The sequence below is a fragment of the Plecotus auritus genome (assembly GCF_963455305.1).
Source record: "Plecotus auritus genome assembly, chromosome: 3".
NCBI classification, from domain to species: Eukaryota; Metazoa; Chordata; class Mammalia; order Chiroptera; family Vespertilionidae; genus Plecotus; species Plecotus auritus.
The window spans coordinates 130,442,180-130,460,712 of record NC_137772.1 but is presented as its reverse complement, the minus strand read 5'-3'; the positions used below and the strand labels follow the sequence as shown (position 1 = coordinate 130,460,712).

At 39.3% G+C, this 18,533-nt stretch overlaps 1 protein-coding gene across 4 annotated transcripts in view; it reads left to right on the top strand.

Annotated features, from left to right (window-relative positions):
• Positions 1-18,533, top strand: part of ERC1 (ELKS/RAB6-interacting/CAST family member 1) — a 512,141-nt gene that overhangs the window by 138,126 nt on the left and 355,482 nt on the right. For all 4 annotated transcript variants that reach the window (XM_080660553.1, XM_080660552.1, XM_080660551.1 and 1 more), the window contains 4 exons: positions 1,011-1,148; positions 2,317-2,457; positions 3,491-3,631; positions 7,485-7,678. In XM_080660553.1, coding sequence (XP_080516679.1) covers positions 1,011-1,148; positions 2,317-2,457; positions 3,491-3,631; positions 7,485-7,678 — 614 coding nt within the window. The remainder of the gene's footprint in view (positions 1-1,010; positions 1,149-2,316; positions 2,458-3,490; positions 3,632-7,484; positions 7,679-18,533) is intronic.

Genomic DNA, 18,533 nt, shown 5'->3' with positions numbered 1-18,533 from the left:
GTATATAAAGTATGCACTAGATTTTTGAGTGGCAAAATTCTTTTGAATGGTTGTGAGATCAACCTAAATACTAATCCATGTGAGATTCCAGTAGTAGTGTCTGATTAAACTAAAGGAAAAACAATGCTTTTCATTTGTGATGATCTTTTCTCTCATAATATGGACTTTTATTGATAAGACTGGAACCTATTGCAGGCTTATCAGTGGTTTACCTGTATACTTATTTCTTTGTTAAATAAAAATCCAAGCCTTACAGTATGTATGGCACCCTATTCTAAATTTACCAAATCTTTTTGCTTTTCTTATTCTGCTTAGAATTCTCATTGACTCTAGACAGATATTTTTTTTTTCTTCCTCTGTGGAATAAAGCAGGCCCTTAAAGAGCTTATGCTAAATTGATGTTTAGATAAAAGATGATATAAAAATCTAACTTAACAGTATGAGTTAAGAATAGTTTTTCCTTGGTAAACACACAATACCATATATAGTTGATGTACTGTAGAATTATATACCTGAAACCTGTATAATTTTATTAACCAATGCCACCTTAATAAATTCAATAAAAATTATAGAAAACCACAGTTTTTCTTATACAGTTGATTTGTTTTTCTTACTGTCTAGCTGTTCCATTCTCTGTCCTTCCTCTGTTATTTGTGAAGCCATTCCTCTGGGAATTTACGCTATCATTTTGGAAGTAATCCAGTTTCTCGTGGCTTTCCTCTCCATAGTTCCTCTCTCTATCCCCATCTCTGTATGTTGGGTCTTTTCTCCCTAGTTACTTTATTTATTTCTTTAGAGATTCATGTATATGGGTTTGTGCATCTTTTCTCTGTTCTGGCTATAAATTCTGGGTTTAAAGTTTTGCTTGCAGTTCGGAAATCTTTAGGATTAAATTATTTCTACAGGCTACATACTCATAGCCCTGATCTACCTGTTTCCAACTTAAAATTATTCTTGTTGTGACTATTTTAATTTCTTTTTTCCCTCCTTAAATGTATATGTACACTCAGATTGAAAATCTTCAAGAGCAACTTAGAGATAAGGAAAAGCAGATGAGCAGCTTGAAAGAACGAGTCAAATCCTTGCAGGCTGATACCACCAACACCGATACTGCCTTGACAACTTTGGAGGAGGCCCTGGCAGAGAAAGTGAGTGATTGGTCCAGACTGTTCCAGAAATACACATTTCTCCTGCTTTCTCATTAATCTAATATTTTTTCTAGTGATGAGACTTGGATATAGAATACTGAAGAAATCCCTTTGGCAGAAGGGAAAAGAGCTTCCTGAACTGTTCTGACATACATAGTATAAGGGAAAAGAAAATCTATTTCATTGTTGCAATTTAAGTATCTGTCCCTAGGCAAGATGGATTCTATACTACAGGGCAGTGGCTGAAGTTTCTAGAATTAGCCCTATGTTCCCCATTTATGATCTTTATTTTTGGTTTTGTTTGTTTATTTTGTTAATCCTTACCCATGGATATATATTTTTTAAAATATATTTTTATTGATTTTAGAGAGGAAGGGAGAGGGAGGGAGAGATAGAAACATGAACAATGAGAGAGAATCATTGTTCGGCTGCCTCCTGCACACTCTCTACTGGGGATCGAGCCTGCAACTGGGGCATGTGCCGTGATTGGAACTGAACCCTGAACTCCTGGTTCATAGGTCAACACTCATCCACTGAGCCACATTGGCCAGGATATTTTTAAAGGAATAGGGTCACTGTTCCTTAAGCCTCTTGTCCCTGAGATATGGAGCCTCTCCTTAAGCCTCTTAGACTCACAATGTTTCAAGTTGCCTGCCAGGAACCAAGGCTTGATTCCTGAATATACTGGTAAATAATACCCAGAGATACACTTTAATTACTTAACTTCAGACCACCTGAGTATCTGTTGACAAAAATTTTTAATGGTTTCTCTTCTTTATCCTTTTTATGTTTTAAACTCAACATAAAACTCCCCCCCTTTTTTTTTTTGGTATATGAATTGTGAGTTGTTTCCATTGCCTTATAGGCAACATGTATTTGGGAGTTGAATAAATGGAATTATTCTAAAAGAATACATACTTTAGGGCTATCTAATACTAGTTGAGATTATGTGAAAAGAAACCCAAGAGAATCAAAATAACAAAGCCAGATCTTTGTTATAGCAAGGCAGGTAGGAAGGATGAATTCTTTACAAAGTAAATTATTGACAATTTATCACTTTTGAGTGGGGCATGGAAGTGTGAAATTTTATCTGATAAAAGTTGAATTATAGTCATATGATAGAAGTATGAAAGGGATTTTCTCATGTATTGATGTGCTCTCTCACCAGGAGCGGACAATTGAACGCTTAAAGGAGCAGCGGGACAGAGATGAGCGAGAGAAGCAAGAGGAAATTGATAACTACAAAAAAGATCTTAAAGACTTAAAAGAAAAAGTCAGCCTATTGCAAGGCGACCTCTCAGAAAAAGAGGTTAAGATCACCAAAATGGATTTATTTGGTTTGCTTAGTCAGTGCATTGTGTGTATACGCTGTTGGTGTTTACATAATGCACATAAAAAAGTGTTTGGACGATTTTTCTTAATATTCCTATAGCAAGCCTTTTGGGGAGGCCTTATGGTATATTTAAGGAAGCTTTGCAGAGACATAGTAGATTGGATCGTTTAATAAAAGGAGAACAATTTATTTACAACAGCTCTTATCATTGGCAGAGAAATGTTAAATGTTAACTTAATCTACTTATTTTGTTTTTGGAGAATCCTGTTAATGTGACATAAATAGCAAAAATGGCTAATGCCTTGTCTTCAGGTAATGTACATGAGATTTAGGAACATCCTCAGGATATTCTTTCTAAAATTTTTAAGAAAATTTATGGAAATTTAAGTTTCTGTTAGACTTTTTCTTCTAAAAGGGAAACGTATTTTATATTTAAGTCAGTGTAACTACTGAGGTTGACTACTTACATTCACATAGCTTGATCTACTTCCATTTATTCTGTGGGAATGGATATGTATTGGTTGAACTCATTAGACCATTATTCAATTGTTATTGGGAATTCATCTTATTTTAGTTAGGACTTGAATGTTAAAGTGAATTTTTTGGTGTTGTTTTTGTTGTTATTAATCCTCATCCGAGGATATTTTTCCATTGCTTTTAGAGAGTGGAAGGGAGAGGGACAGATAGAGAGAGAGAGAAACATCAATGTGAGGGAGACATATTAATTGGTTGCCTCTGCACACACTCCCTGACCAGGGCCGGGGATCAAGCTTGCAACCATGGTAAGTACCCTTGACTGGAATTGAACCCAGGACGTGGGCTAATGCTCTGTCGTCTAAGCCAAACCGGCTAGGGCAAGTGAATATTGTTTTATATTTCATGTTCTTCAAATCGAAATATGTCACTATATGATAACAGAAAGAAACTACTAGCCACCAAGATTTAAAAATTTATATCTCCATTTTATTTATGGTTAATATTAATTCTAGATGTGTGCTGCTTTCTTTAGGCTTCACTCTTGGATCTGAAAGAGCATGCTTCTTCCCTGGCTTCCTCAGGACTGAAAAAGGACTCACGGCTAAAGACACTAGAGATTGCTTTGGAGCAGAAGAAGGAGGAATGTCTGAAAATGGAATCACAGTTGAAAAAGGTTAAAGAAAAATTTTCCATTTTCTGGCTTTGCTTTAAATAAGAACATAGCAGCAAACTCTACAATGTGCATATGTAATAACTTACCAGTGGAGTGATAATCCCCTAAAGTTCAAAATGCCATTTATACCTTGATTAATTATCTTAGAATTCTTATCCTATTTTTTTTACTCCTGAAAATCCACAAACTGTTAGAAAATTGACAGTTCAGAGGAAGATTAAAATATGCAGTTTCCTTATGGATGAAATATAAAGCCACAATGTAATAATTTCAGTTATCTGATATTTTTCTTCCATTAGCATCAGGCTTCCTAGAAAAAGATACTTAACAGTGATAGTGACTCACACTGGTGAATTTAGGATATGTGTATATATTTACTATTCATTACTTTGGTTTTTGCCTCTAATATTTTATGGCAGTTTTATGGTTTTCAAAGCACTTTCCTACTTATTATCTCTGAGCTATCAACTCGATGAGAACTGGAACTGAGACTTTTGAACAGTTACGGTAGCTGTGTCCAGTTCATATGATTACTAATGAAAAAGGGTGTACAGCCTACTCTTGAGATTTCAAGTTTTGTAATCTTTTCATATATTGGGTGTTTTCAGCATAATACTTCCATAATGAATCATCATATAAGGTATACCAAAAAGTAAACTTATATTCTAAAGCTAAGGAAAGGAAGAAAATCCAGTATCTCAAAGTTACTTTTGAACAAGTAGGAAAATACTTTTTTTTTGAGATTAAGGATTCTGTTTATAACCAATTCAGATTTGAAAGTTGGTGTTGTTTTTTTCTCACTGAAAATGTGGAGGTAATTTTTAATTTAATATCTGAATATTGAAGGTAAAGCTGTTAGATATCTTTAGGGTTAATAACACTGAGTGGTAACTATCAAGAACAATGTTTCATTATTATTCCAAACTTTCCTGTTTATGACAATCCCACATTTTATGTTTGCTTATTTATTTTTTTTATTATACTAGTGGCCCGGTGCACGAAATTTGTGCACAGGGCATGGGGTTCCCTCAGCCTAGCCTGCACCCTCTCCAATTGGGGACCCCTCTCTCAATCTGGGACCACTGGCTCCTAACCGCTCACCTTCCTGCCTGCCTGATAGCCCCTAACCGCCTCTGCCTGCCTGCCTGATAGCCCCTAACCGCCTCTGCCTGTCTGCCTGATAGCTTCTAACTGCCTCTGCCTGCCTGCCTGCCTGATAGCCCCTAACTGCCTCTGCCTGCCTGCCTGATTGCCCTTCACTGCCTCTGCCTGCCTGCTTGATCACCCCTAACTGCCCTCCCCTGCTGGCCTGATCTCGCCGGCCTGCCTGCCTGATCACCCATAACTGCCCTCCCCTGCCAGCCTGATCTTGCCCCCAACTGCCCTCCCCTGCCAGCCTGATATAGCCCCCAACTGCCCTCCTCTCCTGGCCAATTTGGTTCTGATTGGTCGGTTCTGATCAATTGCCCCTAATCAATTGCCCAAATTGCCCCTAACTGCCTCTGCCTGCCTGCATGATCACCCCTAACTGCCCTCCCCTGCCGGCCTGATCTCGCCCCCAACGGCCCTCCCCTGCCGGCCTGATCTCGCCCTAACTGCCCTCCCCTGCAGACCTGATCTCTCCCCCAACTGCCCTCCTCTGCTGGCCAATTTGCTTCTGATTGGTCGGTTTTTATGCCAGTCAGCGTCAAAAGCTCTGCCTCCTAGGCAGCCATTGGCTCCTCACAGCTTACCCAGATTTGGTTCTGATTGGTCAGTTTCTATGCCAGTCAGAGTCTCTGGGCCTATCAACGGGGCCTGATCAAAAAGGCGGGGCTGATCAGCAGCCCTGGTGGAGGCCTGGAGAGAAATGGAGGCGTGGCTGCTGGCCAGGCCTGGAGAGAAAGAGAGAGGCAAGTGCTGATCAACAGCTGCCACACAGGCTACGGATCAGACCCTGCTTCTCTCTTCAGGCCTCTCTCCGGGCCTGATTTGCAGCCCCCTCAGCAGTCAGTGCTAGGTCGCCACAGCAACCCAGCGCTGACTGCAGGACTGACTTCCAGTTGGTTGAGCCTTGGTTGTGGCGGACCCAAGGTTTTTATATATTAGGATTTTAATCCTCACCTGAGGATTTTTTTCCATTGATTTTTAGAGGGTGGGAGGGAGGGAGGAGGGGGAGTGGGGGAGAGATGGAGAAAGAAACATTGACATGAGAGAGACACATTGATTAGTTGCCTCCTGCATGTGCCCTACCAAGGGTAGGGATTGAACCTGCAGCTCAGGTACATACCCTTGAAGGGGAATCAAATTGGCAACCCTTTGATCTGGAGGCTGATGCTCCAACCACTGAACTAAACTGGACAGGGCTGTTTCTTTCTTTTTAATCTTTTATCATCATGATTCTACAGCTGGTCATTTATATGATTTCTGATATTTTAGACTTAATATTTAGGTTCATGGAAAAAACAGTTATTTTTGGGTAGAAGAAGTTGATGGCTTTCCCCAACTGTGACTTATTATCTGTTTTTCTACCTATGGCCATTTTCACTTCATATTTTCCCTTGATTCTGAATGAGTGCTCCTTTTTTATTTTAATTAATTACTGATGCTTTCCTACTATACTGCTTCCACAATGCCCTACTTCAAGAAGGATATTGCTATTGTAGTTTTCTATTTCTTTTGTTGGTTTTTTTAAAAAAATATTTTTATTTATTTCAAAGAGGAAGGGAGAGGGAGAGAGAGATAGAAACATCAATGATGAGAATCATTGATTGGCTGCCTCCTGCATGCCCCCTACTGGAGATTGAGTTCGCAACCTGGGCATGTGCCTTGACTGGGAATCAAACCATGACCTCCTGCATCATAGGTCGATGCTCAGCCACTGAGCCACACGGTCCAGCCTCTGTTTTGTTTGTTCTTCATGTCTTTTCTGCCTTGTCTGTTTTAATTGAACATTTTATATGATTTTATTTCTTTCCTCTCTTAGCATATTTGTATTTCTTAAAAAAAAAGATTGCCCTATAATACACACTTTTGACTCTTTTTTCATCTTTATTGAGATAGAATTGATAAATAAAAATTATATATATTCAAAGCATACATGATTTGATATATGTATAATTGTAAAATGATCACCTCATAAGCTAATTAACATATCCATCATCATATATATTTACCTTTTTGTGTATGGTGAGAACACTTTATTCTTTTTAATAAAAGAGATTAATTGTCTTATAACACCAGTGAAGCTATCTGGCTCTGTTCTTTTGTTTTTTAGGAGGTTCATGTTTATTGATTCACTTTCCTTACTAGTAAGCAGTCTATTCAGATTTTCTATTTCTTCATTGTTCAAGTTTGGAAGGTTGTATGTTTATAGGAATTTATTAATTTCCTCTTAGATGTCTAATTTGTTGGTGTATAATTTTACATAGTAGTCTCATGATCCTTCGTATTTCTGTAGTCCCACTTGTAACTTCTCTTTTATTTCTGATTCTACTTATTTGAGTGCTCTCTCTTTTTTTCTAGACTAGTCTAGCTAAAGGTTCATCTATTTTATCTTTTCAAAGAACCAGCTCTTATATTAATTGATCTTTCCTATTGTCTTTTTAGTTTTTATTTCACTTATTTTTTATCTGATCTTTATTTCCTTCCTTCTACTAACTTTGGATTTTGTTTGTTCTTCTTTTTCTAGTTCCTTGAGGTGTAAAGGTTGATTTATCTATGTAATATTTAAGCAGAGGAAAACTTTATAAATTGAAGAATAGCTATTATATGTTTGACAATATCTTATTGATATATAGATAGTTCTTTGGGGCATGGTTTGTCCACTACATTGTATTTATATCTTATAGAATTTGAATACTTTTCTTTGTAGGCACATGAGGCAACATTGGAAGCCAGAGCTAGTCCAGAGATGAATGATCGAATACAGCAATTGGAGAGAGAGATTGCCAGGTACAAAGATGAATCTAGCAAGGCCCAGGCAGAAGTTGACCGCCTCTTGGAAATCTTGAAGGAGGTGGAAAATGAGAAGAATGACAAAGATAAAAAGATCGCTGAGTTGGAAAGGTAAGAAAAGGGAAGCTGAATAAGGTTTCACTTTTTTGAAAAGCTAAAGTATGGTTTTAAAAACTTATATACTTTTGAGGGTATGCTCTTCAGTATATCTGCTTCTCTGAATGTAGGTTCATGAGTGCTTGATGTTACTTTATTATCCACTTTTTTTTAAGTCAATGTAAATTCATTGTTGTAGTCTCTAAAAGGCAACACAAAATGGGAATAAATTGGGAGCCATGGACTTCGTCATTATTGGTTAAAAAGAAAGCATTCATTGATTAATAAATTAAATTTTTCTACTAGTTAATCAAAAGAGTATAAAAAGCCACTTGCTTCTTAATTATTTATCTATGTAAAGAACAAATGAGCCTCAAGTTCAAGGAGTTAATACCTTTTCATTGGTTCAGAACTGTGTGTTGAGCTGATGGTCCTTTGGGCTATGTATTTTTCAACTTTCACAATTTGTATTGTAGAAAAGCAGACTATTATATTAGTGCATAGACCAAATTTAGAAGAAGGAGTACATTTTGAAGGCAGTTTAGGAGACCTGGATATGATATTTATGAGCTCTGACTTTGAATTCTTCAAAATATGTTGTGTTTGAACAGATTTAGTCAGATAGTTCTTTTGGAATTGTTTTTGTCTTTTTTTCTTTCATTAGGGTGTATTATACTAGAGATTAAGCATATGCCTTTTGACCTCTTCTTTAACACCTACCATGTAGTTAACATAAATTCACATGTTCGTAGAAGCAGTTCTTCCAGTAGAACTTCATTAATCACCCATATTCTTCTGAACAGTCAGAGAGACTGACAGTGACAGAATGACGTCACTAATCTATATGGCTCTTTGGAACCTGATTCTTAGAAATATTTTTATTTTCTTGAAGGTTGGGAAGTATTAGACTATTTTCACAAGTTGTTTTATTAAGTTGTAATTTTTTGGATTAGTGGTAGACCTGATATTTTCCTCTAGAAGTTATTCTCATATTCTATATCCATAGAAGTTTGATTTTTTTTTTCAAGAAACTAAAAAAACCAAGTTCAACCCTCACAGTTTTCTTTCACTATTCTGAAAGTGTGATAACATGGGCTGATTACCCATTTACTTGTTTTCTCTTATCTTGATACTAGAGGCCCGGTGCACAAATTCGTGCACAGGTGGGGTCCCTCTGGGTGGCCTTCAGGGATTGGGCCGAAACCACAGTTCAACGCCGCCTGCAGCTCCTACCTGCCGCTCCCGCTCATCCTGGCCCCCCTGTACCTGCCTCTGGCTCATGCCCAATCAGTCCTGATTGGGAGAGGCTCGTGCTGCCACAGCAGCACTCTCCAGCGATGAGCCCTGTGCTGGTGCCCTCCTGAGGGGAGTAGCCTGCGGGATCAGGCTGAAACCGGCTCTCTGACATCCCTCAAGAGGTCCTGGATTGCGAGAGGGCGCAGGCCAGGCTGAGGGACCCCACCGGTGCACAATCGGGCCAGGGAGGGACTACGGGAGGGCTCCAGGGCGTGTCCAGCCCATGTTGCTCAGTCCTGATCAGCCAGACCCCAGCAGCAAGCTAATTTACCAGTCGGAGCATCTGCCCCCTGGTGGTCAGAGCACATCATAGCTACTGGTTGACCGGTTGACTGGCCCCTAGTGGTCAGTGCATGTCATTGTGACTGGTCAACCAGTTGACTGTCTGCCCCCTGGTGGTCAGTGCACATCATAGCGAGCGGTTGAGCAGCCTTAGCATATCATTAGCATATTACCCTTTGATTGGTTGTTTGGTTGTTCTGCCGTTTGGTCTATTTGCATATTACCCTTTTATTATATAGGATTAATTAATTTATATTTTCTTGTTTTAATAAGACAAATGGGTAAATTCTTTACATCAGAATTAACAATGACCAGAGTCTCAAGATTAGATTATGTGCATTTTTGTGTCTTCATGTTTGCACTGTATCTACCCCCCCCACACACACAATGCACATGCATATGTGTACACACACACACACATAGCCCTTACATAGTCTCCTGAATACATGGCTCCCTTTCCTTTTGTGTCAACCTGAAATCAGCAGCAATATAATGCATAAATTTTAAAACATGATACTTTTGAAAGATTAGCGAGTTCTCACTATTTCAGAAAGGAAATTCCTTGATAAAGTTTTAATCTTGGGTTTGATTTCTTGTATTGGAAATCAACTAGTATGTTGAAATTATTGCTTGCTTGGAAAACATTTCAATTTATTTTAAACTCAATAATGATTTTGGGAGATGTACATAATTTGAATGAGAGTAAGAAATAGGATTAAGTCTGTATTAGATATCCTTCAGAGAGGAAGGAAGAGGGAGAGAGAGAGATAGAAACATCAGTGATGAGAGAGAATCATTGATTGACTACCTCCTGCATGTCCCCTATTGGAGATCGAGCCCGCAACGTGGGTATGTGCCCTTGACTAGAATTGAACCCGGGACCCCTCAGTCTGCTGTCCAACACTCTATCCACTGAGCCAAACCAGCTAGGGCCTACTGCAATTTTAGAAAGAGGATTATATAAGTCCACCCATACAGCTGTAAATATAAAATATTTTTTCCAATTAAATCTAAGAAGTACTGCTTCTAAATTCCCATACTGTGGTGTATATCACTTTGATTTCAACTAGAGAGAGAGAACTAATAGGAGAAATGCATACATACATACATACATATGATGTACACCATGTATATGTTTATTACAAAGAATTGTAGTGTATATATGTATGTATACTTATACATATGTCTATTTATGTAAATACTAGAGGCTTGGTGCATGAAATTCGTGCACTGGAACGGGGGGGGGGGGATTTCCTCTGCCTGGCCTGCGCCCTCCCACAGTCTGGGACCCCTTGGGGGATGTCTGACTGCCGGTTTAGGCCAGATTTCCCCGGGGATCAGGCCTAAGCCAGCAGTCAGACATCCCTCTTGCAGTCTGGGACCCCTCGCTCCTTACTGCCTGCCTGCTGGCTCCTTACTACTTGGCTTACTGCTCCTTAGCGTTGCCACGGAAGCGGGAGAGGCTCCCTGCGCTTGCCAGGCATGAGCCCAGCTTTTGGCTGGGTGGCACTCCCCCTGTGGGAGCACACTGACCACCAGGGGGCAGCTCCTGCATTGAGTGTCTGCCCCCTGCTGGTCAGTGTGCATCATAGCAACCGGTCGTTCTGCGTTCTGGTTGTTCCACTGTAACAGTCGCTTAGGCTTTTATTATATAGATACACATACACACACACATATAAAGAAATTTATTACAAGTAGTTGTCTTGCATTATTGTCAGGGGGCTAGCTAAGGAAGTATGAAATCTGTCAGGAAGAGATCGCTGGCAGGATAAAACTCCCATGGCCATGGGGCATAATTGTGGTCCACAGGCAGAATTCTTTTTCTCTCTTGGAGAACCCTCAGCCCTGCTTTTAGTGCCTTCATAAGGATTCAGTTATGCCCACTCCGATGGCCTGGGATAATATCATTTACTTAAAAAGATTACAGGTTTTAATTATACGTACAAATTACCATCATAGCAGTACCCAGATTAGTGTTTAAGTAACTGGGCCCTGTAGCCCAGCGAAGTTGACACTTCAAGAAAGCCATCACCAGTGGTTCTGAATAGTCTTTACAGATCAATTGAAGGAAAACAACAACAACAACAACAAAACAAAAAACTAGAACTTCACATGTTCTCATATAACTAGATCAATTCGGATTAGCTTCAGGAGCCCTGAATGTAATTGAAAATTTCTAACGCGAGCATATTAGAGGCTTTTTTTTTTTTAACGATTCATAATGAATGGGCTTTTCTTTGGCATAATGTTTAACATATTTAGTAATGTACTAAAATTCTGATAGAATTCTGATATTAACATCTTTTCAGACTCCTGAAAGAATTGTTCCTTGTCTGTGTTTTCACTCATGCTATTCCTTTTAGCTAAATACTCATGCTATGGCAGTATACTGGAAGAATTGTTCCCCATGCCATATGTTGGGTTTTGCTTCATAATACAGAGAAATTAATGAACCCACAGAGTTTGGTATTTGCAGCAGAAACCCTCACTTCACTCTAATATGAGGGTTACTTAGGTTAGATTCAATTTATCATTCAGAAACTTTTACATGTAGAGAATGGGAATCACCTTCTGATTTTCATATAATGTAGGTATCAAGGATTGCCTTTGGTTTATCGAAGTTAGGAATTTTCATTGATCTAAAGAAGAATAGAATCTATTATTGTATAACCTAACTAATTGCTAGAAAATAGGGATTTACTGTGTTCCCCAAATTGTGGGAATATAAAAACTAGGATTTTAATGAATATAGGTTTCATATTGGGGTGATTTAAAATTTAGCAGAGGGATTAGCAAATGAGAAGAAAGGACATACTTTCTTGTATGTCCTTTAATCTTTGAAAACCTTGAAATTCTTTTTATTCCTTATTCCTTTTGCTTGGTTACCCGCCCTTTAAATATGCATCTCTAAAAACACCAGTATTGATATGATTTTTAGTTATCAAGCTCTTGAAAATACCTAATCTGTGAGTTTAGTTTTTCTCTCCATAACCCACTCTCTTTTCTGTCACAAAGTATACCCTTTCTTTTTTCATTAAATAAGTAATTTCTTACAGAGGCTCTTATTTGCTAGTTACTGTTCTGGGCTCTGTGGACACAACAAGGAACAAAACAGACAAAAATCTTTGCCTTCGTGGACTTTATAACCTAGTTGAGAGGAAATGGACAGTAAAAACTAAAGATGTAATTGTCAATGGGTGATGAATACCATGGAAGTACAATGCAAACTAAGAGGATGTGGAGTGTGAGGATTTGAGTGGTTGCTATATTTATGAGATGGGCAGGAGAGACCTCTGATATGGTGATATTTAAGTAGACTCTTCAAAGAGGGGCTCTTTTCTTTAGAAGTCCTCAGAATTCCTTAAAGAAACTTACTTTATTGAGGTATAAGTTACATACGATAAAATGAACCCATTTTTTTTTAGATTTGACAAATACATAAACCTGTGCAACCACCACCACTACATTTCCTTCACCCTCAACAGTTCTCTCATATCCCTTTGCAGCAAATGTCTGCCCATCCCTATCCCCAGCGACCACAGAGCTATGAAGCACCTTTTAAATTCACTTAATGCGTTATGCTTTAGCCCCTCATTTTGCCTTAACTTTAGTTTTCTGCTTTCCTTTTTTTGTTGTTGTTTCGAGTTGGGAATAAATGAACACAACCCCACGTTTTATAGTTTCCTTCACTCACAGCTCCAGGAATGGATCCTGATTAATTTAATCAGTCAGTGTAATAGTATTCTCTTTCCCATTGAGCACATAATCTGTTAAGTGACTTGGGAAAACTACAGAAAGGCTTCTGGGGAGTGATGTTTTAATAAGGAAGACTTGCAAGAAGAAAGGTGGCCTTTGTTTCGACATTATCATGACTGGATGTGATGACTAGAACTGCTGGCACTACCTTCGATCAGCCTAAGATGAAGCCAGCAGGCAGTCAGGGAAACCAAAGAAGCAGAGCCAGAACCCCAGTGGGCTGTTCCTGAAACTAGACTTTTTGTTATGTGAGGTAGTACATTTTCTTGTAGTTTAAACATTCTGAAACAGTATTTTCTGTTATTTGCATTCAAACCATTAACAGCTATTTACAAACTTATATTCTCTCTCTCCTCTCCTCTCTCTCTCTCCCTCTCTCTTTCTCTCTCTCTCAGATAAGAACTGAATGTGTTAGAACAGAAGCAGTAGGGGCCTGACCAAGGTCAGGGCTCTTTGTCTACCTAATATCTTATGAATAAAAAAATAACTTCTTCACTGTTTGACTTAATGCTCAAATCAGGAGTGATACTCTTGCTATGCTTATTTTGGTTCTTTTAAAACAAGACAGTAATTTGAGGGTACCAGTTAAAGCAGTCATAAATTCTTTTGCTATGCCATTATTTTCAGCTATCCCCACATTTTCATCCTACTTTTCCTTGTTTTAGTCTTGTCTTCCCTGTTTTATCCCAACCAAAATGTCTGGAAAAGATCTCATCCCATCACTTTTGAAAGGGGCATTATAGAGCAGATTCTTGCCCCTAGTTAGACAAATAATTTACAGGGGGCTATATTTTGAATTTTTGAAAATTTTGTATTGTGGCAGAGGTGGCCATATTTAACCTTGAAATGTGGACATTATTCTTACCGCATTTGGATTCAACGAACATTTCTTTTTCTGTCCTTTATTTAGTAGAAATATTAAAAAGCAAATTGACACATATTTTAAGTGGAGTTTTCCTGTAGGAATAAACTAGGGACACTAGCTTAATGTTTCTTTCGTTATGTATGTATCAGGTAGATCTTACCTTCCTAAGAAAGATGCCCCCACTTTTTAGTGTAATTTCTTTAATAGTATTTATAGTTGTTTATTTAAGCTACCTCTTCTTGCATCATGACTTTTTTGTTTATTTTTGGAAAGGATTCTTATATTGATTTTAAACATAAAGATAAGTAGGTGAGGCCAGAGTTTAAATGACAGTCCTATATTAAATATGTAGGTAGGTGGTAATAGAGTTGTGGTTAAGAATTCCAGAGTCTGTCTCTTCTACCGTTTCTCCCTTTGTTCAGTTTTAATTAAGGAGCCCACTTCCTAGAAGGAGAGGGAATAGACAGCCAGATGATGCAGAAGCTGTTCACTGGAGAATCTTGATGAGGCTTTTCCCCCCGCACATGCTGGAATGCCCTCTTGTAGCATAGGCACTTTCAGACTGGCACGTGGGTTGCTTTGCTGGCCAGGAGCCAGTTTTTCCATATGTCTGACTCTTAGACCCTTTATTAGTCTGGACTCAGTAAAGAGATACTTCTGGCTGCAGAATACTAAGACTCCCAACAAAGAGCAGCTATTGTCATTTCTTTTGTAGATGATGCTCGCAGAGGCCTTTTTCCACAGCTCATCCAGGAACTAGAAATTTCAGTGACGAGGTTTCAATTCAAAGTCTGGTTGAGCTCTCCTAGAGAGTAATACTTAACAGTACCCAATTAATATGTGCCCCAGGATACAGGATTATCATGGAGAAGGCGTTTCTTGTTCAACTTTAGACTCTCAAGTCTGGTCTTTTAATTTTTGAAACCAATATTAAATGATAATGGCTTGAGAGTTTGGTTGGAAGGCTTGTAGATAATTTTGGATCCTAGACTGCTAATTTTAGTTCCTTGAACTCTTGTGTAGACAGAGATACAAAATGGAAAGGGAAAGCCTAGGATATTGTATTGCTGCTGTGACTATTCTGAGGAAGGCAAGAGAACCAAGATCAGTTTTGTTATTCATTCATATAGTATACTAGAAGCCTGGTGCACGAGATTTGTGCACTGGGGGTTGGGTGGGGGTGGGGGTCCCTCAGCCCATTCTGTACCCTCTCGCAGTCCAGGACCCCTTGGGGGATGTCCGCTTGCTGGGCCTACGCCGGCAGTCAGACATCTTTCTTGCAGTCTGGGACCCCCTCACTCCTTACTGCCTGCTTGCAGCTCGCCAGCCGTGAGCCTGGCTCCTGGCTGAGCAACACTCCCCCTGTGGAAGCGCACTGACCACCAGGGGGCAGTCCTACATTGAGCGTCTGCCCCCTGGTGGTCCGTGTGCGTCATGTCGACTGGTCGTTCCTCCATTCGGTCGATTTGCGTATTACGCTTTTATTATATAGGATAAACACATACACACACACACACACACACACACACACACATATTCTTGGTCCAGTCTTATAAGCATAATGAAAGGAACTTAATTTTTCTGCTCTGTGATGGTTAATGTTATTTTCTTCACTAACCATCTTTTCCAGACCTCACCTAGAACTGTTCGTTCTAGGCTTTTACATCATGATTAAACATAAATTTTGTGGACTAGAAAGAAAACCTAACTTGTACTTATAATATTTGTTTCCAAGGGAACTACGTTCTGATATATAAACAAGTGACTTATAAGTGGTTTATGATCTATTCAAAAGATTTGGAGCTACTTAGTTAAGTTTTTTTAAAAGCAAGAATGTCCCTAGTTGTTCAGGATTTAGGCCCAAGATAGTCAGCCACTGAATAAACTGTCTGAACTGCTTAAAGCAGTAACTTTTAACCTTATTTTGTTAAGTGACAGGAATCTGTACTTTTGTAGATCAAGATCTACATACTGAACTGTGTTAAACACAAAGAATGGGGCCTTTTTTTTTTTTTTTTAATCATGCCAGGAGTGAGATTTAATTCAGGGTATTATTTGCATGCATGTATGTGTAAGAGAAAGAACTTTTCTGGTGGTAGTTGCAGAAGTTAGGGAAGATAGTTGTAGGCTTGAACCTCATGGCTCAAGTATATGGCCTCTTCATTTTTTAATTTGTTTTTTAAAGACTGAAACTTTATGTAGTGAAAATGAAGTTATTTTTATTTTTTATAAATATTCTAAAATGTGTTGGCAAACGAAGTAGTTTGCAGGATGGTATTTCCACAATTTGGTTTAATAATAGAATTAACTCTCTGTTTTCTTAAAAAATGGACCTCAAAGTTAGAAGATGAATGCTATTTTCTAATTTGTTTTTTCTTATTCTTTTCTTTTTGACTAAATTTTTCTTTCCCCTTATTCATTTGAGGGAACCTCCTTTTAACTGTTATCTTTTTAAAAATTTTTCTTTTTTTTATTGATTAAGGTATTACATATGTATCCTTATCCCCCATTTGCCCCCCCCCCCCACCCTAACTGTTACCTTTTTGAGGAGAAAATTTAACTGACCTTGCTTAGGTAGTAATTTCTTTTTTCTTTATTTGTGCTTTTCCTGTATTATCTATCACCTTCTGTCCCGTGACTATACATTATTGAGGGCTCAATAAATATATATGATACAACATAGTGATAGAACTACTTTATTTCACCATTTAATCATCTCACATTTTTTCCCTTTTCCTTCCTATTGCCCACATATTCAGACCTTTCATCAAACAGATGGAGATTTAATAGTCCTTTATACACTTATTATGCTGAAAATGTTCTTTTTATGTTCATTTCTTCTCTCTGCTTGTAATATGTTTACAATTGTACATACACTTTTCCTTATGTAAAAGTTTAAGTAAATTCATATGCTATAATTTTTTGTTTTAATCCTCACCTGAGAATATTTTCCATTGATTTTTAGAGAGGGAAAGACAGAGAGAAACATCGATGTGAGAAAAACACATCGATTGGTTGCCTCCTGCATCAGCCTCTACCAGGGACTGGGCCCGGGAGGACCCTGCAACCGAGGTATGTGCCCTTGACCAGAATCGAACCTGGGACCCTTCAGTCTTCAGGCTGACGCTCTATCCACTAAACCAAACTAGCTAGGGCATGATATAATATTCTTACAATTTAATATAATTCAGTGGGATTACTTTTCAATCTGCAGGGTAAATAAAACATAGATAACTGTTTTCCTGTTTTGTCACAATGAAATACCAGTTTTAACTCTTAATTTTACAGTTTAACATTTCTGGAACTAGGATACATATATAAATAATGGCATGGCATAATTGCCTTGGTATAATTTTTTTTTCTTTCTTAATGATGCATAAAGTAATGGTACATCTTCTATTCTTAGTAAATTGGTATTAAAGGTGCATGCAAAGAGAGTGGATAAAATTCTTTCACTGAATGTGAGAGTGGAAGAAAGTATTTCCAGCCTGGCCAGTGTGGCTCAGTGGTTGAGCATTGACCTATGAATCTGGAGGTCACGATTCAATTCCCTGTCAGGACACATGCCTGGGTTGCAGGCTCTATCCCAAGTGTGGGGTGTGCAAGAGGCAGCCGATCAATGATTCTCTCTCATCATTTGATGTTTTTATCTCTCATTCCCTCTTCCTTTCTCTCTGAAATAAATAAAAAATATATTTTAAAAAAGAAAGTATTAACATACTAACATTATTTTCTCATGTATTTCATTTAAAATGTGTGTAACCAAATGAATATATTTATTGTTATAATTAGATATGTAAATATTTATCTACATCCTGAAAGTTTATTCTATGTAATAAAGATATAATATGCAAATTAACCCTCACACCTTCACAAGATGGCTGCCTACAACCAGGCCTGCAGGGGGGTTAGTGAGGGACAACCAAACAATTGGGCAAGCAGGCTGTGTGGGGCGACCAGGTCGGCAGGGGGATTAGTGAGGGACAACCAAACAACTGAACAGCAGGCTGCGTGGGGTGACCAGGCCTGCGGGGGAAGGGGGGTTAGTGAAGGACAACCAAATGACTGAACAAGCAGGCTGCGTGGGGCAACCAGGTCAGCAGAGGGGTTAGTGAGGAATGACCAAATGACTGAACAAGCAGGCTGCGTGGGGCAACCAGGTCAGCAGGGGGGTTAGTGAGGGATGACCAAATGACTGCACAGCAGGCTGCGTGGGGGGGACCAGGCCAGCAGGGGGAGTTAGTGAGGGACAATCAAATGACTGAACAGCAGGCTGCTTAGGGCAACCTGGCCGGCGGGGAGGGACAGTTGGGGGTGACCAGGCCAGCAAGGGGTGGGGGCAGTAAGAAGCGACAGGCCGGTGGGGGGACAGTTAGGGGTGACCAGGCTGGCGGGGGGGGTGCAGTTGGGGGCGACCAGGCCATCAGGGGGGGCAGTGGGGGCAATTAGGCTGGCAGGGGGCGCGGTGAGGGGTGACTAGGCCAGCGGGGAGGGGCAGTTGGGGGCGACCTGGATGGCAGCGGGGGACAGTTAGGAGCAACCAGGCCGGCAGGGGGGGCAGTTAGGGGTGATCAGGCTGGTATGCAGGGGCAGTGAGGGGCGATCAGGCCAGCAGGGGGGGTTCAGTTAGGAGTGACCAGGCAGGCAGGCAGATGAGCGATTAGGAGCCAG